A 20,996-nucleotide genomic window follows, 5' to 3' on the forward strand; every position below is an offset into this window, starting at 1 on the left:
ATCGCTGCACGGGGAAGGGGCTTCCTGACGTCCGAGGCGCCAGCCCTAGAGGGTCGGCCTTTCACGCCCCCTCTGCGGTCTAGAGTCCCTCTCGCAGGGACGCCGCCGGGAAGCGCACCAGCGAGACGCGCGCCGGCTTCCGCGCGCTCCGCGGGTCCCCGGGCTGAGGCAGGCGGCGCAGAGCTTCCCGCAGCGGAGCGGAGCGGATCCGCGGCCTGCTTACTGCACGCTCGGGAGCGTTGGCGCCTTTTCGACGAGCGCCTGCCTCCCGCGCTCGCGCCCAAGGGCTCCTCGGACCTGGCTGCGCCTCCGCCTCCGCCGCCGGCCCCCGCCCCCCGCCGCGCATCCGCCCGCAGGGGCACTCCTCCACCCGCCTCTCCGTGCCGCTGCCGCGCTCGCCGTTCTCCGGCCAGGATGACCAGCGGGCTGCAGGTGCAGGACAGGTGAGTGGGCAGCCCCGCCGAGCCGTGGGGAGCTAAAAAGCGATGGGGCGGCGGCCTCCGCGCGGAGCCAGCCCCCAGGGGCGAGCGCTCAGCCCGGCTGGTCCAGGGCACGGGGTCTGCGTGCAGGCCTTGGCCGAGGAAAGGTGTGTCGCGCCCGCGCGCGCGCTCTCCCGGGCTGCGCTCTGTCTCCGGCGCGTGGCTCTGCCGGGAGAGGGCGAGGGTGCCCGGGCCGCCGGGCTCGGCAACAAAGGGCGCCATTGCAGGAGGCATGCAAGCGGAGCGGGGGAGAAGGAAGCAGGGCGGCGGGAAGCGTGCATGGCGGTTCCCCATCGCCGCAAGGGATCGCTGCCTCCGGAGACGATTCGGGCGGCTGCATGGAAAGAGCTGTTTACAGGACAGAGGCGGCTTGTAGCGGGGCGAGGTGCGCGCGCGCGCGCTTGCTTTTCTTCCCTCTCTGTGTTTGTGTGTGAGAGACCCTCCTTTGTACCCCAACGTCATGATGCAGCTCTTCGTCTCAGTTAGGACAGCTCCTGGCAGAGTTTCCCTTGCGTCCCCACCCACCCCCCACTTCATGTTCCCGGAAGGCAGGAAGGATCCCGTTCTGAAGGAACGAATTGATTTAGTTTAACTCATCTCTGGCTTCTAGCAGATCCTGCAGAACAGAATGTCCCAAATAGGGCATCACTGGCCTGTTCTTACAACCTGTGAGGCAGGGTGTCCACCTTGCATCTTCCATCCTTTCCCTTGTGCGTTCTCCACCATCTCCTGGATTGTGCTAGCTGGGGATGATGGATGGTGTTGCCCAACACAGCTGGATGGCACCGAATATTCCTGCCTTGGCACTTTCTGCTCTCAGTTTCATCAGGAGTCGTTTCAGTTCATTGCTGCTTTCTGCTAGTAGCATGGCATCGTCTGCATACCTTAAATGAGCGAGGTGTGTCTTTCACCAATTTTCACTCCTTGCTAATCCAGCTTTCCTTATGATCGCTGTCCATTAATAGCTGAACGTTGGTATATTGCCAGTTGAATGAAATCATTTGATACCATTGTTCCCCACTCTTAAGCAGAAGGAAGTGGGTCATTTGCAGCAGGCTTTTCCTGCTGCCCCCTCCCTCCCGAACTGCAGGAGTGGATTACAGCAAATAGTGTGGGTTTGGGAAAGACTAGACAAGAACTTGGTGGGGTCATCCTACAATTCTCATCAGTGACCTCAAGCTTAAGCAACTGAAACAAGGAGTACTTCCAGTTGGAGAGCTACCAATTAGAAGACATTCAGTGGATTCACACTACATCTGGGGAAAGTAAACTGGGCATTGTGGCTAAAATTCCGCTGTACCTGATGGAGGATTGGGCACAGCAAGGGCAGAGTGCCTTCTTCCTTCCTTCCTTCCTTCCTTCCTTCCTTCCTTCCTTCCTTCCTGGTCCCCCTGACAATGTGCCGGGGACCAGGAAGCAAGGATTACAGTTGACACAAAGGCAGCTGTTAGAGGATTCCTGTTTGTGCCTTCCTTTTGTTCTAAAGTGGTGCTGGTCACCTGAGCTGCATCTTTGAGGGGCAGAGGAAAGAGATGAGCTGCCTCCCACTGGCCTTGTGGAACCAGCCTATCTTTTCCTCCTTCATGTCTTGTCTGTGGCAAGAAAAGAGAAGATACTGGAAAATATGGGAAGGTTGCAAGTAAAATTATGTGAATGGGACAATGTGTTTACCCAATATTATAATTGAGAATGAGGAAAGAAGTGTGGGTATTGCTAAAAAGGTGCCATTAGATAGAAAACACACTTCAAGTTGGTATTGCGTAAAAGGTATGTGCATGCAGTACTTTGCAGAAAGACTCACCTCCCTTTAAATTTTCCATATTTATTGTGTTACAGCCTGGACTTGAATTGCATTTAACTGACACTGTTACCACTTGATGTACAGATACTCAGCAGAATACTGTGCATGTGTGAAATATTTTACTCATGGTGCAAATGTGAAGTAAACAGCAAACTGGCGGTCGCTGGTTGCATAAATATTAACCACTTCGTTGCCACATGTCTAAATCAGCTTTGGTGCAACTCATTGCCTCCAGAAGTAATGTACTGTAAGAACATGAATGGGGCCACCTGTGTGTAATTCTGGGACTGCATGAACTCAGATGAAATACACCTGCTTCTGGAAGGCCCTTGGGCTTGCCAGAGAGTTATTTTAAAAAACAGCAGTATGTAGACAAAGGAGCAAACAAAGCAACTCTAGGATGATGTTGTGCAGAATCACCAATCCAGGGTTTGGTCGTAAAAATATCCCAAACAATGAACGTTTCCCCAAGCTCTATTAGATCCATTGTTGCACAGTGCAAAATATGGCTCACCTTCAACTCTGCCATGTTGACTGGGACTAATGGGACCTGTGGTCCCCAGTATCTGAAGGGTACCATCTCAGGGAAGTTTGGCTTATTGAGTGCTGTCCTTGGCCATTAAAAAAAGCTGTTTCTTGGCCATTAAAAAAAGGAAAAAGTACATAGGTTTCAAATAGGTTTCTAAAGTTCTTCTGTAATTTGAGCCCTGATTGGTGTGTATGTGCATTCATATGTATGAGTTAGGCTTCCTCATTATCACTGCAGGCAGAAGGATTATGCCTATTGGTTTACATTAAGGTTCCTCATAAAACCATTTGAAGCAAAGATATTGCATGAATCAGAGTTACGTCATTTTGGCACGTGCCTGACCTGTTTCTTCACATAATACATAGACGATTGACAAGTTTCCTATTGTATAACCCGGTGCTGCCTCCCTTATTCTGAAATAGAAATGGCCACACTGATAGCCTTTGAAAACCAGCAGAGGCTCTATGGCATTTTCAGAGAAAACAAAATTATGTACTATTTGGTTTAACTGAGTATTACTTTGTTAGACACATGAAATCTGGAACTTGATAAATTCTATGCAATATGCAGATGGAGAAAAACAATTTCATACAAGAAGGATCACATCTCGTGTGCTTTGAGAGTTAGGCAGGTTCTAATATCAAGGAGAAAAGCAATAAAGGGCACTGATAGATTAATCACAGAGGTTGTCCTCTGCTGGTTGGTTCACATGCTAACTCAGACAATGATTCTATCGATACAGAGGAAGATCAGGTGACTACACCATTCCCCACTGCCTATATGAATGAACGTGATAATGATTTGTTGTACATATGCATTTGTACAGGTAGGAGTCCAATTCATGTGTTCATCTCTCCTGCAAAAGGAGAGGCAAAAAGTGGGCAGTGCACGCATGATCGCATGGGTTTGTCATTCCCACCATCCATTGCCCTGCACATGCAGGGATAGGGAGAGTGTGTATCACATCTAGCACTTTGCCATATAGGTAGCGTCCTTGGCTGGATGAGTTCACATGATAAATAAAGGAACTTCAGACTTCCAAACATTCTAATCCTACTCCCTGTCCAAACATTGTTCTGAAATAAAAAGCTTAATAATCTGAACTATATCATCAGCATACATTGTCTTTTCAAGGGCTTCAGCTAAGATATTGATACACGAGCCACATTTTTAAAAAAAGCTGGAGTGGATTGAGGCTAGGACATATTTAGAATAGAAACAGACAGGAAATCTATTGGACTTAAGCTGTCCTGTTGATTTCACTGGGTCTAACACAAGTATGGGTAAGTTTGGATCTCATCCTCTAGATTTAGCAATCTAAAAGCACAATCCAGAGCAGCTGCCCAAAGCCTTAAGAATTATGGGAACCCAATGGAAGATAAAAGGAGCGTGGCCCCTGTGATATGGCCTCTCCCACTCAGTGAAACACTTGCATGGCTGATTTCATCTGTTTCCCCCCTGCTCAGGAGAAGGAGAGGCTGAAGCCCTGCTGGGATACATCATAGTCCTCTGGTGCCTCACTCCTTCCTTCCTTGACTCTCCAGTGCTAGCTCCAAGACCGGCTCTCTTTCTTGTGGCTGTAGCTGACATAGGAAGAGCTACACTGGCTGCAAGGATGGAGGAGGGAGGTTGGAGGGCAGAATTTCAGCTGGGACTTTGGAAAGTGCTTCCAATTCTGGAGGTGAGACTCCAATGTCTGCTGTGGCTGTCTAGCCAGCATCTAACATCCGTAAGATTGTGCTCTAAATAGTTTATTATAAGTATAAATAAATATTTCATTCTGTATAAAAACATGCTCAATATATTAGTATTAATTGGGATGCTAATAATGTTTAATAGAGATAGACACTAGTAGCATAAATGCACATACACATATTGATAAAACTGTCATTAAATATGATTATAAGTAATAGTAATATTATTAGCAATTAGTATCAATAGTACTATTACTAATGTTTCCAATGCACAATTAAAAATATAGTAAAATCACACAATATTAAAACAATGGTTATACTTAATCACATCATTGGAATAACTAAAAATTAGTCAAGATGCTATATGACTAACAGTGAATATTCCTAGTTGGGGTGTGTAGAAATAGTCAATTATCTCAATGCTTATAAATCTAGTACAGCAGACTCAAAATTCAGTATTATCCTCATGTCATTAATGTTATTCTCTTTGCAGTTAAAGATGCCCCAGATAAAAACACTTTTTGTTTGCTGTTTGACATACTCCTTACTGCAGTTATTTTTAATATAAAAGATGAAAGAGTTACTAGTCTTGGGATTCTGAATTTAAAGTGCCTTTTTCCATATTTCTGCACATTGTTGTAACTATTATGATGGATAACAGAGTTGTGTAATGGCCTCATCTGCAACTGAAAAACAATGCTATCTAGCCACAAAACAGATGCAGGAAAACAGTCTTTCCTTTCCTAGAAAAACACAGGAAAAAAACAGCAAAAAAACAAACAATCCAGTAGTGACTGGGGAGTTTGGAAGCAGAAACTCCAATGATTACAGAGTCCTTGGCCATTCCCCTCCCACCCCCACCCCCAAAAATGCTCAATACACACTGCTTTGCAGAAGTATTTTCATACACCATTTGACCTGTCCACATTTTGTTCTGTTGCAGCCTGCAAGTGAACTAGTTTTAATTGGCAGTGTTACCATCTTGCATACAAAGTATTTTTATTGTGGCACAAAAGTAAACAAGAACAAACTGGCAAATTCTTGGTTGCATAAATATCCCCCCTCCCTTGCTGAGACATGTATAAATCCCTTTTTGTGCAACCTGCCCCTAGAAGCCTGATACCGTGTACGGTAGAATAGAGTTCACTTATGTGCAATTCTACCGCCACGTGGTCTCAGACTGAATAAACCTGTTTCTGGAAAGCAACAGTGAAGACCAAGGAGTGATCAAACCAGCTGTGGGATAAAGTGCAGAAGCATCAATCAAGGTTGGATTTTTTTTAAACCCCAAAATATAAACATCTCCTGCAACATTGTTAACACCATTATTATAAAATGGAAAAAATAGAGCTCAACTGTGAATCTTCATAGAGAAGGCCATCCACCAAAATTCATTGACTGGGTAAGGAGCATATGAGTCACATGATCAACCAAGATGCCAATGAGGAGCTGGGAGGAGCTGGAATGATCTGCAGCTGAGATGAGAGAAACTACCCATGGGCCAACTCTCTTCAGGACGCTCTACAAAGCTGGGCTTTATGGAAGAGTGGCAAGAAGAAAGGCAATGCTGAAACAAACCCGTATCAAAGCCTGCTTGGAGTTTGTAAAAAGGCTTGCAGGAGGCACAGTACAAATTGTGGAATTTGCCAGAAATTAGGGAATTCTTTAAAAGGAGAGTTTTACTGTGCACCTGTCATTTGCCACTCACAGTTGTTTACAGGTGCTTTAGGTGTTTGCTGAATAAAACTCTTGCTAAAAGAATAGGCTTCATGGTGCAGCAGCACCATTATCCCTTAGCACAGAAGACATGTAGGAAATGGACGTCTGCAGGGTGGCAACTCTCTCACATATATGGACAAAAAGGAGATCATTGGGGTTAGAGTTATATGCTGGCCTGGCATACCATGATCAACAACTGCAAAAAAAAAAAAAAAAAAAAAAAGTGGAATTGTAGAAATATAAGCTGCCTGACATGTATTTGGGTGTGAACCCTCCTTGTGGCCCAAGCCAGAGCAGTTCCACCCTTTAGCTGAAGCCTGCTAATAAAACTTGTTTGTGTCTACATTGTGTTTCCAATCCCCTCTTGAAATGATGAAATTGACCAGAGTCCTCTCAGGAGAAGAACCTAGTGGTATATTTACCCAATATCATCCTCTAGTTTTGGAGACCTTTTAAGGTGGAAAAAATCTGGTATTTTTTGGCATTGCAAAACCAATTGACTCTCAATTGACTCTCAACAAGTATTTGTGCTATTCTGTTATACCAAAGTACAAACCAGAAGTTATGTTGCAGAAAATGCAAAAATAATGAAAAGGAAAGAAAACTTTTTGTGTAGCGATATGATATAAATTCAGCCAATGATTTGGAAGCAAAAGTAGCAGCTTGAACAGCCTTATCTAGAAAAATTAATGGGCAGATAAATGCTTTGGAAAATACCGTTGTACAAGTGAATCAATATTTGGCAATGTTGCAAAGTTGGTTTAAAATAGATTTAAAATATCAGTTTAAAGAATAATGCAATTGAAATGAAATGTAACAAGAATGCTGATGCAGAAACACCCTATTGCTTGCTCATTTGTTATCTCATTGAATGCCGTCACATAAACTGTTACGAACAGTTAACTAGAAGCAAAGGAAAACCATATGCCTAAAAACTACCATCACATCTCCAAAATTTGCATCATGATTTGCCATAGCGAAACACGGTTCCATTCATCCAACACATTAAGAATATGTCCATTATCAGATCTTGGGCTTCGGTGGGATCCATCATCAATGTTTCTATATTTGGTGATTTCCTTGCATCTAAGAGTCTTCGAAGGCTGCTTAAAGCTAATTAGGAGCTCACTATGGTTTTTTTGGTCTTGTAAAAAACCTATAGGCAGAAAGAAAGGGTGAATGCTGCAGTTCAAACCATTTTCTAGCACTCTAAGCTTAGGCCTCATAAGGGTTTATCTGCATGGGTATTTCTGCCTGCTATTTAGAAGCGCTATAGAGCTGACCTATGAGATCAGGACTGCAGGACCCGGCCTTCAAGGGTCAAATACCATTCCAATCCATCCTGTGCTACAATTACTATCTTGCTTTGAATTACTGCAGATACGTAAATTGTGGATTATTCATGTTACATAACACTTGTGTTCATTCACTTACTATTGAAATTGAACTTAGGGATTTCCCGATCAGCAAGAGTTTAAACAAAGCCACATGTTGATTCTGCTGAACTTCTGCTAAACTTCCCTCCCTTTTCTAATGTTGCTAGCACAAAATTTGGGTTGTGGAAGCCATAGGCAGAATCTGCATATCAACCCACCTAAACAAATGTCTCTTTCATAGACTTCTGTCATTAATCTGTTGGTGACAGTATAGCTTTTTGTGACAGACAGCACAAAAGCGTTCTAGTTTATGAATAAATGTATTCATGCTTAATTGTTGAGATTCATTTTAACAATTATTTAGTGCTCCAAAAAGGATACAAAGGGTGCATAATTTAGATCTGTAGCAACAGAAATATTAACATGTTCATTATTTTATTTTCAGTGAATCTGATGTTTCAGTTTTGGAAGATACAGGTAATGAATTTTTTAAAGCCTACCAGTCTTAAACATACATCCATACATACATATATTAAAGAGGAAGTAACTCCTTTGAAGTATGAGTGAATCTTGTTGGGAAAGCTGAATTAATGCTCTAATAAATTTTGCTATTATGAAAAGTTAATTTTGTTTTTCTCACTTTTTATCATGGCTGTCTCTTCCACAACTTCTTGTTATCTATTCCTTTCAATTTATTTGAGTTTAAGATACAATTTTGAGAGATGTTCCCAATCATTGTTATCTTCAAAATGATACTTCAGGAATTAATGGTCCCATAATTTCAAGCAACAATTTCTCAGGCTTGATGAGTTGATGTTTTCCACCATTGTTCTCCCAGAGATTTAATAAGACAGCACTTGTCTTAAAAAGAAGATGAAGGAGAAAATAAATGCTTGAATCCAAACTTGCTTCTGCTGTTGGGAGCACTTCCTGGAAGGCAGTTGCCGCCTGTATTATTCTGGAGGATCCCAAACCTCAGGAAAAAAAATGTACCAGGAGGGCCAAGTTCTTCACTTTATCCCATTGTTATGATTAGACATTTTCCCCAAACCTCTCTCTTCCATGTTCAGCTTGCACAATCCATTCCATTTTTAATAAAGATTATCTTGCTTCTCTTCTCTCCTGGCTCTCTCTTTATTCTTCCATTCCATTTAAACTTATTTTATTGACCCAAATGCCATCATTTTCTTGCCTGCATTGATTTGCCTATCTCTTTCTCTTGTTGCTTCTTTGGAGCACAGAGGCATTCCTCACACCAGGTAAGTATTTGTCCATCTAGTCCAGTATTGTCTAGTGCCCTTGAGAAATGCTGCTACCCAGATGAGGTCAGCAGAAATAGCAGAAGTGAATGTTGTCCTGTTCTGGAAAAAGGCGTTTCAAGTCATTTCCAGGGTTGATTTAGGAAGTGTTACTAGTTGTGGTTCAATATCAGGGTTCAATATGATCAGTGCAGATGCATCATCATGATTGGATACTGCCCATTCCCTCCTCCTGTGTAACTGATGAATTCAATGAAGAGCTTGCTTCCTATCCGCAGAACTGCGTACCCAGCAATGTAACGCAGGCCTTTTGCAAATGATCTAAAGAAGCTTTCTGAAGAACCATTTATCACCACAATATTTCATTTGGGAAGGGTGAACAGTTCTTTAATCTTTTAAAAACCAAAAGCAAGCAAGCAAGCAAACAAAAGCAGCTTCCTCCCAAGAACCCCCTTTGTCTCAAATTTGCTGGATCAAGACCAAAGGTCTGTCCAGTCCAGCAACTGGTTTCCACAATAGCTAGCCAAGTGCCTCCAATAAGCTGGGATGGATGGACAAATCAGTCTATTTCTGGTTCCTAGCAGTCTGAAGTTAGCACATGAAGTTATCATCTCATCTTTTCCCTATCCTATTGTTTTGTATGTTCTGTTTGTTTGCTGTTTTTTTCCCTGCTAGGAGCTTCCTCCATGAACTTCAGGGTGTTGTATATGGTCCAAGTTTATCTTCACAAACATCCTGTGAGGTAGCTTAGGCTGAGACAGAGTGCCTCAGTGAACATCGCATAGTCAGTTTCAGTTCTCCAGTCCCAGATAAGCGCTGTGATCAACTATCTCAATCATGACATCGGTTGAGACATGTTACTTCTCACATGCTTTACTGCAGCTTCTATATTGCTGTCAGCTATTTTCACTCAGGCTTTTAAATTGGTTTTATCAGTGTATTACGGCTAACCCCATGCAGACCTAATTTATCTCCTAAGATTATTTTTTTAAATTGCAAATGACAGTCCAACAGCAACAGTATTTGCATGCTGTTTTTGTAGGTGTCACAAATTACTTGTACCTCAGTTTCATGCATCATAAAATGCTTGCCTTGCATACAAGCAGATATGAGAACAAAATTTGGGTGGTTATACTGGTTGCATACAAAACACACTGAAGATCCTGCAAACTTACGAGGGCTTTACAGGGCATTTTTCCTTCCTAAGAATCCTTATTCATTCGGCCAGAATTATTACAATTTTGCATTATTCATGAACCTTGTATAAAGCTGAAATAAACATCGAGTATAGTGGGAAATTCTCTGGCAGATTCTCCTTGGCTGAATTTGTTTGGAGAGAATTTGCATGTTATATTTGAAGTGTGCAGTAGGGATTTCCAGTGACATCGTCTCCTGTTAAGTCCTTAAAATGCCTGGTGATTTAGATGTTGTAGCGTCAGCTCCCCTGCCATACACGCGCCGTCTTCCCTACGCGGTGCTGCGTGATCCTCCAGAGAACAAGTGCAGCGCAGTGCTTAAGAGTGTACAGTATAAGCCACAGTTTGGGTCCTGCCATAATCCTTAAAAAACTTTGAATCAATGTTTGTGGGAACGCTTTCCCTAGGAACTAGTGCAAACTCTCCTGTCATCCTGGTATCAGGCATAAGACTTTTTATTTGCTTGGACTTTGACCTGTAAGCTAGCTATTGGTTTTGTTTTATCTATTCTGCTAAATATTGTTACTTGCTTTTAACAGCCTTTCTGCCTTTTAACTGCCCGGTTACTGTTGCTATTGTATTTATGGCTGAGTGTGGTGACTTGGTTTGCATGAAATAACAATGCATGGTGTCATGCGCCCCATGTGCATGTGCATGTGACTTGATAGTTCTGCTCTAAATCATTTGCAAGTTTTACAAAGGTATGATGTAATACCTTTACATTACTGTAAAATACTGTAAAATAAATTGGGCCCTCTATCTGGTGGCCTTCAGATGTGTTGGACTACACCTTCCATTGTGTCCATGCTTGTTGTGAATTATGGAAATTGTAGTCCTACATAGTGGGCAGCAGCCTTCCAATATCTCAGAGCTTTCCCCCCTTCGCTGCTCCTGATTTCAGTGGGAAAAGCACAAGGTACCTTCTGGCCACTGATGATCTTATCTGCCCATCCCTCCTGGCCCACCTTCTTGGTTTCCAGTCTTGTACTGGAATGCAATATTGTAATCACTTTTCTAGTGATATCATCAGGTAGATTATTCTGTGGCTTTGTTTTTGTAATCCATGTTTATGTATTTGGTGTTTTCTCACCTGAGCTATCATTTCCTATAGTGGTTTGCAGATGCATCCAAGTTGGCTCTTGCAGATCCTTTGGCAGAATGATGGCACTGAGAGAGCTAATGCCTTATCTGTGAAGATAAGGCCTAGTAGCCAGTTCTTAATTCCACAACAACATACAGTGTTATCTTAGCCTCTGCTTAGACCCATGTATGGGCCATTTACTGCCACCCTGTTTTGGAGATGGCTGCAGAGTACAGGCTCACAGAATGTGAGCTGGAATCATTTCTGATCTAATGCATCTGGGCCAGAAGGATTTTTTTTTTGCTTTAAACTTGGTGTGTGTTTTTATTTGTTTAATACTAATTTTAAAAAATATATCATTCTCATCTGTTACTTCTTGCCCGCAAAACAGATGGTTACAATTCTGAAGATAAAGATGAAGAATCTGTTCAAGAAAACAATTTGGGTAAAGAATCATCTTACTGATAAATACATTTTTAATGACTGTTGAAAGCTGCTGCCAGATTTAAAAATGTTGCTTTACCTGTGAAATTTGGTATCTTGGTTGTTCCTAAATTTTGAACAGCCCTATTTTTGTAGCATGTTTTTATTTAAATAAAAAATGTCAACCTAAAATTTCAACCTGTTTTTGTAGCTTTTCAGTTTAGGGATTGGTTTTATCCTCAAGGCATTACAAGATTCCTTAGGAATTTTGACAGAACCAGTTTTTTTTTACTTTAACAAATGAAATTTTATGGATTGGATTAAAAAAACTGTAAGTGGAAAGAGAAAAACTATTAATAGCATTTCAAAAACTCTTGATCAAGAAGCAATGGTAGACTTTTCACAGAGGAGAGCATCCTCAAGCTACGGCCCATGGGACGGATCTGGCCCGCCATGGCCATCCATCCGGACCATGCTCGCTTGGAGATGGTCTCCAAGCGAGCAAGCCACTGCCATCGCTCGCCACTGCCTCACACCACGGGCGGGGAGGTGGTGGCTCGCTTGCTCGGAGATGGTTTTGGACTCACAGGGAGATCTCCGAGTGAGCGAGCCACCGCTGCGAGTACCCAATGCTGCCTCGTCTGCGCCTGATGGCACCTCACCAGCCTGGACCCCCACCTCACTGGCCCATGACGGTCACTGCAGCCTTTCAACTGGCCCCCTATTCAAAAGTTTGAGGACCCCTGTAGTATAGTGTAATGAGTGAAAGATCAACCTAATGTGACTCTAAGTGCATCAGTAGAAACTATGCCAGGTAATAATAATAACTTGTACTGGAATGCATCATCATCATCACCACAGGTGTGTTTATTTGCCATGTTTTCCCCATTTGGGCCTGTAGCACATAGCAAAGGTTTATTCCTTCCTTTGCCAGCCACAGTCAGAATGAAAATTGCACTCCTGCGTAGCCTTAGGGGGAAAATCCCACTGGTGTGGGATGCAGCTGTAGTGATCACAGCCAAGAAGAGAATGATTAAGCTTCTCATCCCTGTGTACTGCGATCCTAGTGAAAATTGCCTGCTCTAAGATGTGTTATGAAATCTAAAGACACCCAGCTTTCATTTCTAATTATGTTTCTAGCATCACATTTAATTTGTCCTAATAAGTAAAATATAGGTTGCAGTGTATAAAATCTAGTAGGACAGAGAAAGGTCTTGAGAATGAGCTTGTGCAAGGTCTTGCATAAGAACTTGAATAGGTAGAAACCTATTTTCTCAGGTACTCTTCTTTTGCTAAGTTGGAAATAGGCTGTTGCCCAAGTGAAAAGGTACTGTAGATTCTACCATTTGTTATGGTCTCACCAGTACTGTTAAAAAAATAATTTAATGCTATTAAAGTTATTACTTTAAAATGGTCAAGTCTAATGGAGTCTTGTTTTGTGAAGGTAATGGCAGTTCCGAAAGCGACAAAGAAAGCTCCTCTGAAAGTGACTCTGGTCAGTAATTTTATTGAAGTAAATCCTATAGATAAATAACAAACTCATTTTCTCTGTGTGGATTCTTATGTAGCCAAAATAGTATCATCCAAGCATAAAAGAAAGGTATCAGCTAGCTAGGGGCTACACCAAGGTTTGCAAAATGCAGCAAATATATAGAAGAAAAAAACACTGAGGAGGAGCACCTACCATCAAGAAAGACCCAACTGAGCATGCTAAGCTGCATAGAGTGCTGGATGGCTTTCTAAATGTTGAGGGGGGAAATGGAAAATGGAAAGAGTTGAGGGGAATGTCTCTCTGTCTGTGCCTGGCTGGATGCTTCAACAGGAGCTCTTCACAACACATTTTCTTGCAGGTTCCTCTTGTTTAAATTCTTTAAAACAAAGTTTATATGCTCCTAAAATTAGAGCAAGAACAACCATCTGTTATGTATACAAGCCAGTTGTTTGCCTCACTAAGTCATTCCTTTGTTGCATTCAATTGTGTATTTTGTTTCCATGGCAAACTGTATTGTATCACAGACCTAATTACTTTAAAAATTGGCGCTTTGTGTCAGGGTGATAATACCAGCAACAACAGGCCATAAATATACTTAGAAACTGGCAGCAAAAGTGGCAAAACAGGAAGGTCAGGAAAAGAATTGGAGGAAATGGCCACTGTCACTGAGTGCAGCACATATGTTAATATCCCTACACCTATTTCTTATTTTAAACAAATGCACATTGTGGTTTCTATATCAATAATCAGGCATTTCTGTTTACAGATACAGAAGAGGGAGACACAGACGAAGCAAGTGAGTGTTCTTTATTTTATCTTATTTTATCGTTGATTGCATTTTTGTGAATGGGTAAGATACTGTGAGGTTTTCAGGCAGTCAGAAGGGCACATATAAATGAAATGGTACATGGACTTGAGTGTTTGTGCTAAATGGAACCGTGTTCAAAAGCCATCCAGCCCTTAGTGAGAAGGGAGAAGGGAAAGGTTAAAATCCTTCCACCCTAGAGTTCAGGTCCAGATTGGGTCCACCAAGACTACCTGGAGTACAAATTGAATGAAAAAAACTTCTAAAGGGAAGCTGAAATTTAGGCTTGTTTAGACTCTAATACAAAGCATAATGGTACACAATGAATTTTAAAACAATGAAGCCAAAAGCAGTTTTCCAAGGGTTTCTGATATGACTTTGGATTACTATGGGATCATTCAAAATGTCATCTATCGGTGTCTGAGGAAAAGTACATGAATTCATTCTTATTTTTAACATATTTATTATTTACAGATGCAGACCTGGAAAAGAAAGAACCTCAACTGCATAGTGCTGAATCAGGTGCAATACCTTTCTCATAAAAAATTGTAGGATTCTTTTAATAACGTTCAGTTTAAGACGTCTTGTTTTCTCCTTTTGTTTCAATTTAGAGACTGACAACCAGCAACACTGCGAGCATTGCAAGGTGCAACAAGTAGGTTTGAAATATTCAAAGAGAATTTTGTGTGGGTGGCTGTTTCACAAAGAAAGCACTAGTTGCATAATGGCTCCAGGACTTGCGGATTATTCCATTTGCAGGGACCCTGATGTCATCCCCACCCCACCCAGCTCAGCTGCCAGTTTCACAAGGTTTTGGGAGGAGGGAGGGATCCTCTCAACACTAATATATTATTCCCTGTTGCAGTGCAAAGTCATTGGAGGGGCTTGGCCCTGAATGAACTAATAAGCACCATTCATTTTACAAAAGGCCTATCCTGGGGGAAGTGAAAACTGTTAGAACTGGTTTCTTCCCAGGGTTTCACACAGCTGCCTGCAGTTTTGATCTCTCCTTGGGGTGTGGCTGTGGGACTGTCTCAGTGAGTGTCTGGACCTCAAAATGCTGGGCAATGTAGACATTCCACTAATGTGTTTTTCAATGTCTTTTAAAGGAGCAGCAGGAACAAGTAACCCCCAAAAGACTTGCCAGAGGACAGCTCCGGTGGGTTGTGTCCTGTATTATTGGACTACAGGCATTTGTAATTTTTGGGGGGTTGGGTGGGGAGAGAGGAACATGTGCACACGTACATCATTGCTGATTTCCAAATTTGTGCTCTTGTGTGGAGTAGGATGTTCTGATTCTGCTCTACACCTTCCTCTCTGTATCTCTCAAGCAGCTGGAAAAGGGAGGTAAGCAAAGTCTCATCTTTCTTTGCTTTGTCCCTTGAAAAGTATGGCTGGGGAGAAAACAGGAAGAGGAAAGGTACAGCAAGAAGGTCTCTTCTTTTTGCCAGTAGTCACAGATAAGGGGTTTCATGTACCACAGTGATTGTGGGCTGCTGTTTTTTTACGACTGGACCATCTACATTTTAAAGTGGAGCCATGACAAGGCAGGATGCATTTCCTAAGGTTGTGAAAAGTCAAGGCTACTTCTTAAAATGGGAAAAAAGAAAGCCACTGCAATAGTCTGAAGCTTAACCGTACAATAATAAAGCATATCTTACATGCATTCACCAACGACACTGTAGATAAGAAAAACCAAGACATGAGTAGGGACCGTGGGGTCCCCCAAATGTTGAAGTCCAGTTTCCATCAGCCATAGCTAACATCGGGTAATGGAACTTGAAGGTGAACAACAGCTGGAAACACACAGGTTCACCATCCAGAACTATGTGCAGCATAGTTTTAAGAGACCAAGGGTGCATTCATATACCTGCTTACACAGAAAAAAGGCCTATAACTCCCAGCATGTCCCAGCCAGACTCGTGGAGCATGCTGGGAGTTGCAGGACTCTTTCATGTCTAAACAGGCAGAGGATTGTGCCTGAAACCAAAGATTATAGAAAGCTAGAAGTGCAATATGTAATTCTGTTAATGATTTATTTTGGTAGTGGATGAGACAAACCTTTAACCTTTTTTTTTGTAAAACAACAACAACATCAACAACAACAGGGCACCTTCACTATTTTGTTTGGACAAGGAACTCTATCAAGAAAACAGCTTCCTGTTCATAGGAGTAAGAACTGTGATAATTTCAGTGTTCTAGTCATGTGTTTTTTGCATGTATTTGTAAGGGGGAAAATAGAAAAGCAAAAACTTAACATTACTTGTACCGAACCATAAACTACACTTTATTTTTCACATACATAGGCTGAAGTTGGATGCTGAAGGAACTTATCAGTGTACTGCCACTGGCTTAATATTTGAAGTTACCAAAGCTGTTGTCATTGACTATTCTCTGTTGTCTTGGACCAAGTATGCTGCTTATGTTAAACATCCCTGGATTGTCGTGGGTCCTATATTTGATGTCAAATGTGCTTCACCCTTTGTGCTTAAGTCTATTCAGTTTCCACACACCCTCTGCTTGAAAGGTAAGGTTTGGTCAGTGAATTAAAACATATTTACATATCTGCACATTGTGACACATTTTAAAGAAAGTGTTATTATTTTGTTTTGCAGGCCATTTATCTGGTTTGACTTTTAAAGTATTCCATTTCAAAAATAACGGTCCAGAATTTGAGCAGCCAGTTGATCACTCAGCTACACACATCAGGTGGCAAGTGAGCTCACTATCTCCAGTTGGACCAGTAATTGAAAACTATAATCCAGTGTATTACCATGGGGTTGTTATGTTATACAAAGTTGTCAATGAACATCCTTCCTTGAAATTACGTGTGTATGTGGCTAGTAATAACAGCTCATTTCTAAAGGTATGGCAACTTCTTTGCTGACTTGTCTTTTTCATCTGTTTTGAAAATCTAAATTTAAATTATCTTCCATGCTCCTGATACATTGTGTTCTGTCCCAGTGGCCAGAGGAATTGCCAGCTCTTGAAATAAATAAATTGATGATAATGAGAAGAACTAGCAAGTGGCAGGAAGGGCCCAGTGGCAAGTTAGCAGATAAAGTACTTTGCTTGAGTCTATAACCCACAGAGTATATTTGCTTATCCAACACAGGGATACTGACTCTCTTTCAGCCTAGGAACTGAATTTCATTTAGCAGATGTTCTTGGAGCCCACTTTCCAATAGTAAAATGACTAAGCCCAAAGTTAAAATGAGCAGGGCTCCAAATACCAGCATATTTTAGTTCTTATTGCTTAGGAGAGGGATTGCAACTTTTTGGCATGGGTAAAAACTTCTCAAAAGCTGGTAAACCACCCGACAGCTGGTGGTTGGGGGAAGGGATATTGAGCTCTGGGAAGAGCCATGGACTTCAGGAAGACTCCAGAGGACTGCACTGAGACCCCAGGATTGGTACCTCTGATTTAGGGTTTACATGGATTTACATTAAAGAGACTTGTGACACCTTAAAGCTTAGCACATATGTTCTGATATAACTTATGGTGGGCAGTACTACTTAAATTTATAACTTCTGCCACCATCCAAACAAAATATTACCTCACCCCCATATTATTCAACACAATGCAGGCAACAACTGGGTCACCATCAGAAAGCAAGACTACATGCAAAGTTGATAACTCAGGTGAGCTCAGGTACAAGACAAACCATAAATGGACATAAACTCATGTCACACAGACCTTTGTGGGAGACCCAGTCCGTTGCTCCACGCTTCTCCCTGCCCCATGTCTCTCCCTTGAGCACTTGAGATGCATCCTGTCTGGCCTATGGCTAATCCTGTGCTACACTCGCAGGTGGTCCTGCACCACTCCAGGGCTCCATAGGCGTGCTGCCATGGATGCGCAAGCACAGGAGCAAATGTGGGCACTGGTTTGGTAGCAGGAGTGGCAAAATGGGCTTGAACAAGTGAGGCTCAGGGAACCAAGATTCAAGGTGGATGCCAGGAAGTACTTCCTGATGGTTAGGATCCCTAGAGTATGGAATGGGGTTCCACTGGATGTGGTTGAGGCCCCGTTGGTGAGGGTGTTCAAGGATAGGCTGGACACGCACGTGAAAGACATGTCATGAGCGGAGCTGGCTGCAGCCAGGGAACAGTCTAGATGGCCCAGAAGGCCCCTTCTGACTCGCTGTGTTTCTTTGTTTCTATCCTTCTTTGCAGCAGCTCCCCCAGCAATCCGAGTGAGCAAGCTAGCCAGCCAATCAGCCAGCAAGACCTGTTGTTGCAAGCCCTGTTCTGCTGCATTGCGGATACTTAGTTAAGGAAATTCAGGCACAGCATCTAAAATTGCATAGACCTAGTCCTAAAATCCCTGCTTCCCAGAGTGTGCGTGCGCAAAATAGAAATCTACAAAGATCCAGAAACGACTATTTTTAAACCACTGAATTCCATGCAGCTCCATTTTTGAATCACTGATTGGCACTCTATTTTTAAGCAGATTTACATCACCTTCTTGATTTCCATGGGACATATTAATAAATGTGTTTAGTATCTGAACCTAGTGGAACAATCTGCCCTGTGCTGTCATGATCTATTTCAGATGTTACAGTGATGTATCAATTTGAACTCTGCAGGTTCTGTAGCAAACACTATGTGCTAATTTGTTCCAAAAGTTAATGTCCTAGTAAGGCCCATGTAATGATTGAATTTCAGGGGCTGAACCAAGGAAGCACGGTAGACAGAAAATGGGGTAAAACTAATTTCTTGGTAGACTTAAAATGTTTGAACTAGATGAAATCTCAACGATATTTAAGTACAATTCTTCAGTCTGTTGAGTTGGACAATCAGAGTTAAAGACAATTTCTTTCACTTTTAGGATGTGTCAAAAATTGTAAGACATTCTATTGATAAATTCATAAAAATTGATAAACCTCCCTGTCATAAATTACTTCAAGGTGGAAAGAAATACAAATTAATGAGTGAACCAGAAGCTGAGATAACCCCTGAGGTATGTTTTTCATTCTTCTATAATTGGTTAGTCAATAAATTTGCCATTTTGTGAAAGATGCTATTATTTGCACTGCTGATTTTAAGACAGATATTATGTTTATAATTCAGCCCTGACATATTCAAAGATCATTAATATTGCATATGTACCAGATAATGTTTTAGAAAATCATAGAAGCTTAGTTTAAAAAAACCAATTTGCTTTGATGTTTAACTGGACTTTTAATAGCTTGATTATCAACTGTCTAGGAAATTCAGTTTGATGATGACTCTACAATACCACAGAAACCCTTTTTTGAGGTTTTTTTGGAACAGCCAACAGAACTGACATTATCTTTGATGGACTTGGCATCTGAAGAAATTGTGTGGAAAGCAAAGCTAAGAGAAAGTAAGTTCTCATTAGAAAAGCCTCAGGGCTTTCTCCAAGCTGGGAAGATGGGTGGGGGCGGGGGGCAAAGGAAAAAGAAAAAATGGGGGAATAGGAGCTACTTTTTCCGATGTCATCTGGCACATGAGCTGGATGCAACCCAGCCCCACACCTGCAGTACAGGTTCCAGGGACTTTGCTAAAGCTGTTCCTGAGTGGCTAGATTCTAATAAACTTTGGGGTGTTGGGTTCTTTTTGTTTAAAGGTTTTGCACAGATTCTTCTGGCATGAATATTAAAAGAGAAATACAATGGGAAATTGCTTTTAAATGTCTGACTAGGTTGCCATTTTCTGCAATATAGTCAGCAAGATGAAGCTTCTTTGGTGGTTAAAGTCATGAAGCAAAGGTAATTGTAAAAGCTCCTTTGACTTGTTTTGTTCATGCTTTACTGAAAAGGGGAAAATACTAATGCTTTTTTGTATGCGAGCTGTGGCATATTAGTTAGCAGTGCAGATTATTGTACAACAGGTTTTCATTTTCTTTTGAAAACATTTCCATTTAACAGGTGACTGGATCTTACCTAACCAGAATGGCAATAGACAGAGATCTATCAAGAGTAAGTCATTGTAAAGAGTATGAATGACACAATCTTTCCTGCATTTTATACATCTGTTCTTCATCTTTCTGTAATTTGCATAGGCAAAGTTCCCAGTGGGACCACAGATGTTTTGCAGCGCCCTAAAAGCTGCTTTCAACAAACACTTCTGAATTTAGCAAGGGGATAAGAGGGAGAGAATCAGCAGCCCGCCCTTCCCCCCATGCAAGCAGTAGGTGCCTCAGATCCAAATCCACATGGCCCTGTTTAGAAGGCACATCCAATTGCATGTTTTGATACTATATTTTTCTCCATTGATTCTTCAGGCAACAGAAGACGAAAATCCAGCACCAGTCTTTCAGAATATGAACATTGCAATAAACGCTTAAAGAGAAACAGCTCTTCCGGTGAATGGTTTCATGTGATTAAAAGAAATTAACATAGTGGCATTTTAAGTAGTCCATACTAAGAGATATCTGTTTTAGATTTTTGGATAATACATATGAAATTATTCTTTGAGCGGGAAAAATCATAGATTTGTGTTTGCACAGTTCTTTAGAACCTCCAATTTGAATGTAGAAAGAACTGTCAGAATGATCCATGCAATATGCCGTATTACTGCTGTCAATAGTTATCCACCAGGGGGAGATATTTGCTCATTTCAATACTTTTAAATGGAACATAATGGAGAGGTAACTTTAATCAGAAGTCCCAGCTGGAAGTGTAGGGATTATGAGTCACTCTCCATTATTTTATGTCTTTTGACAGTAAATTTATCTGGTGAATACCAATGGGATTATAATTAAAATGGGATCACTGAGAAACAAGAGGGAGGTAACGGTATGCTCAGGACAACCCACATTTGCAGGAGAACAAAATGCACTTAGAAAGAAAACCCTAATGGGGCAAAAAAAACCCTCCTGCAACAGACCCCAAACTGCTCTCTGAGGACCGAGCATGCTCAGCAGCCTTCTGTTGCCATTTCTGAGTGTTTGTGGTGGGGTTGTGGTGGAACAATGTCAGTACTTAACACCCCTCGTGGTAGAGCTGTGGAAGTGTGGGGTCCTAGGTTCATGGCTGCTCCATCTCTACCTAAAGGACCTCAGACAAGGCCTTTGCCAGACACCTTGGAGAGCTACTGCTGTTGGCATGAACTGGGGGTGCATTCTGGGACTCCCAATGCCATTCTCTGAAGTTCCCTAGAAGGCCACTCCTTTT

At 41.9% G+C, this 20,996-nt stretch overlaps 1 protein-coding gene across 2 annotated transcripts in view; it reads left to right on the top strand.

Annotated features, from left to right (window-relative positions):
* Positions 1 to 364: 364 nt before the first annotated feature.
* The window catches only part of LOC123025651, a 29,043-nt gene continuing 8,411 nt past the window's right edge, over positions 365 to 20,996 (top strand). Inside the window, exons 1-15 of one of the 2 annotated variants that reach the window (XM_044434592.1) lie at positions 365 to 443; positions 8,044 to 8,075; positions 8,840 to 8,857; positions 11,526 to 11,579; positions 13,002 to 13,052; positions 13,816 to 13,845; positions 14,329 to 14,376; positions 14,466 to 14,509; positions 14,964 to 15,013; positions 16,161 to 16,381; positions 16,470 to 16,720; positions 18,686 to 18,817; positions 19,066 to 19,204; positions 19,749 to 19,799; positions 20,105 to 20,185. In XM_044434592.1, coding sequence (XP_044290527.1) covers positions 415 to 443; positions 8,044 to 8,075; positions 8,840 to 8,857; positions 11,526 to 11,579; positions 13,002 to 13,052; positions 13,816 to 13,845; positions 14,329 to 14,376; positions 14,466 to 14,509; positions 14,964 to 15,013; positions 16,161 to 16,381; positions 16,470 to 16,720; positions 18,686 to 18,817; positions 19,066 to 19,204; positions 19,749 to 19,799; positions 20,105 to 20,185 — 1,231 coding nt within the window. In that variant the 5' untranslated portion in view covers positions 365 to 414. The remainder of the gene's footprint in view (positions 444 to 8,043; positions 8,076 to 8,839; positions 8,858 to 11,525; positions 11,580 to 13,001; positions 13,053 to 13,815; positions 13,846 to 14,328; positions 14,377 to 14,465; positions 14,510 to 14,963; positions 15,014 to 16,160; positions 16,382 to 16,469; positions 16,721 to 18,685; positions 18,818 to 19,065; positions 19,205 to 19,748; positions 19,800 to 20,104; positions 20,186 to 20,996) is intronic. The other variant, XM_044434593.1, reaches the window with a different exon arrangement.

The sequence above is a fragment of the Varanus komodoensis genome, unplaced genomic scaffold (assembly GCF_004798865.1).
Source record: "Varanus komodoensis strain SLA01 unplaced genomic scaffold, ASM479886v1 scaffold28, whole genome shotgun sequence".
In the NCBI taxonomy this organism is placed as follows: Eukaryota; Metazoa; Chordata; class Lepidosauria; order Squamata; family Varanidae; genus Varanus; species Varanus komodoensis.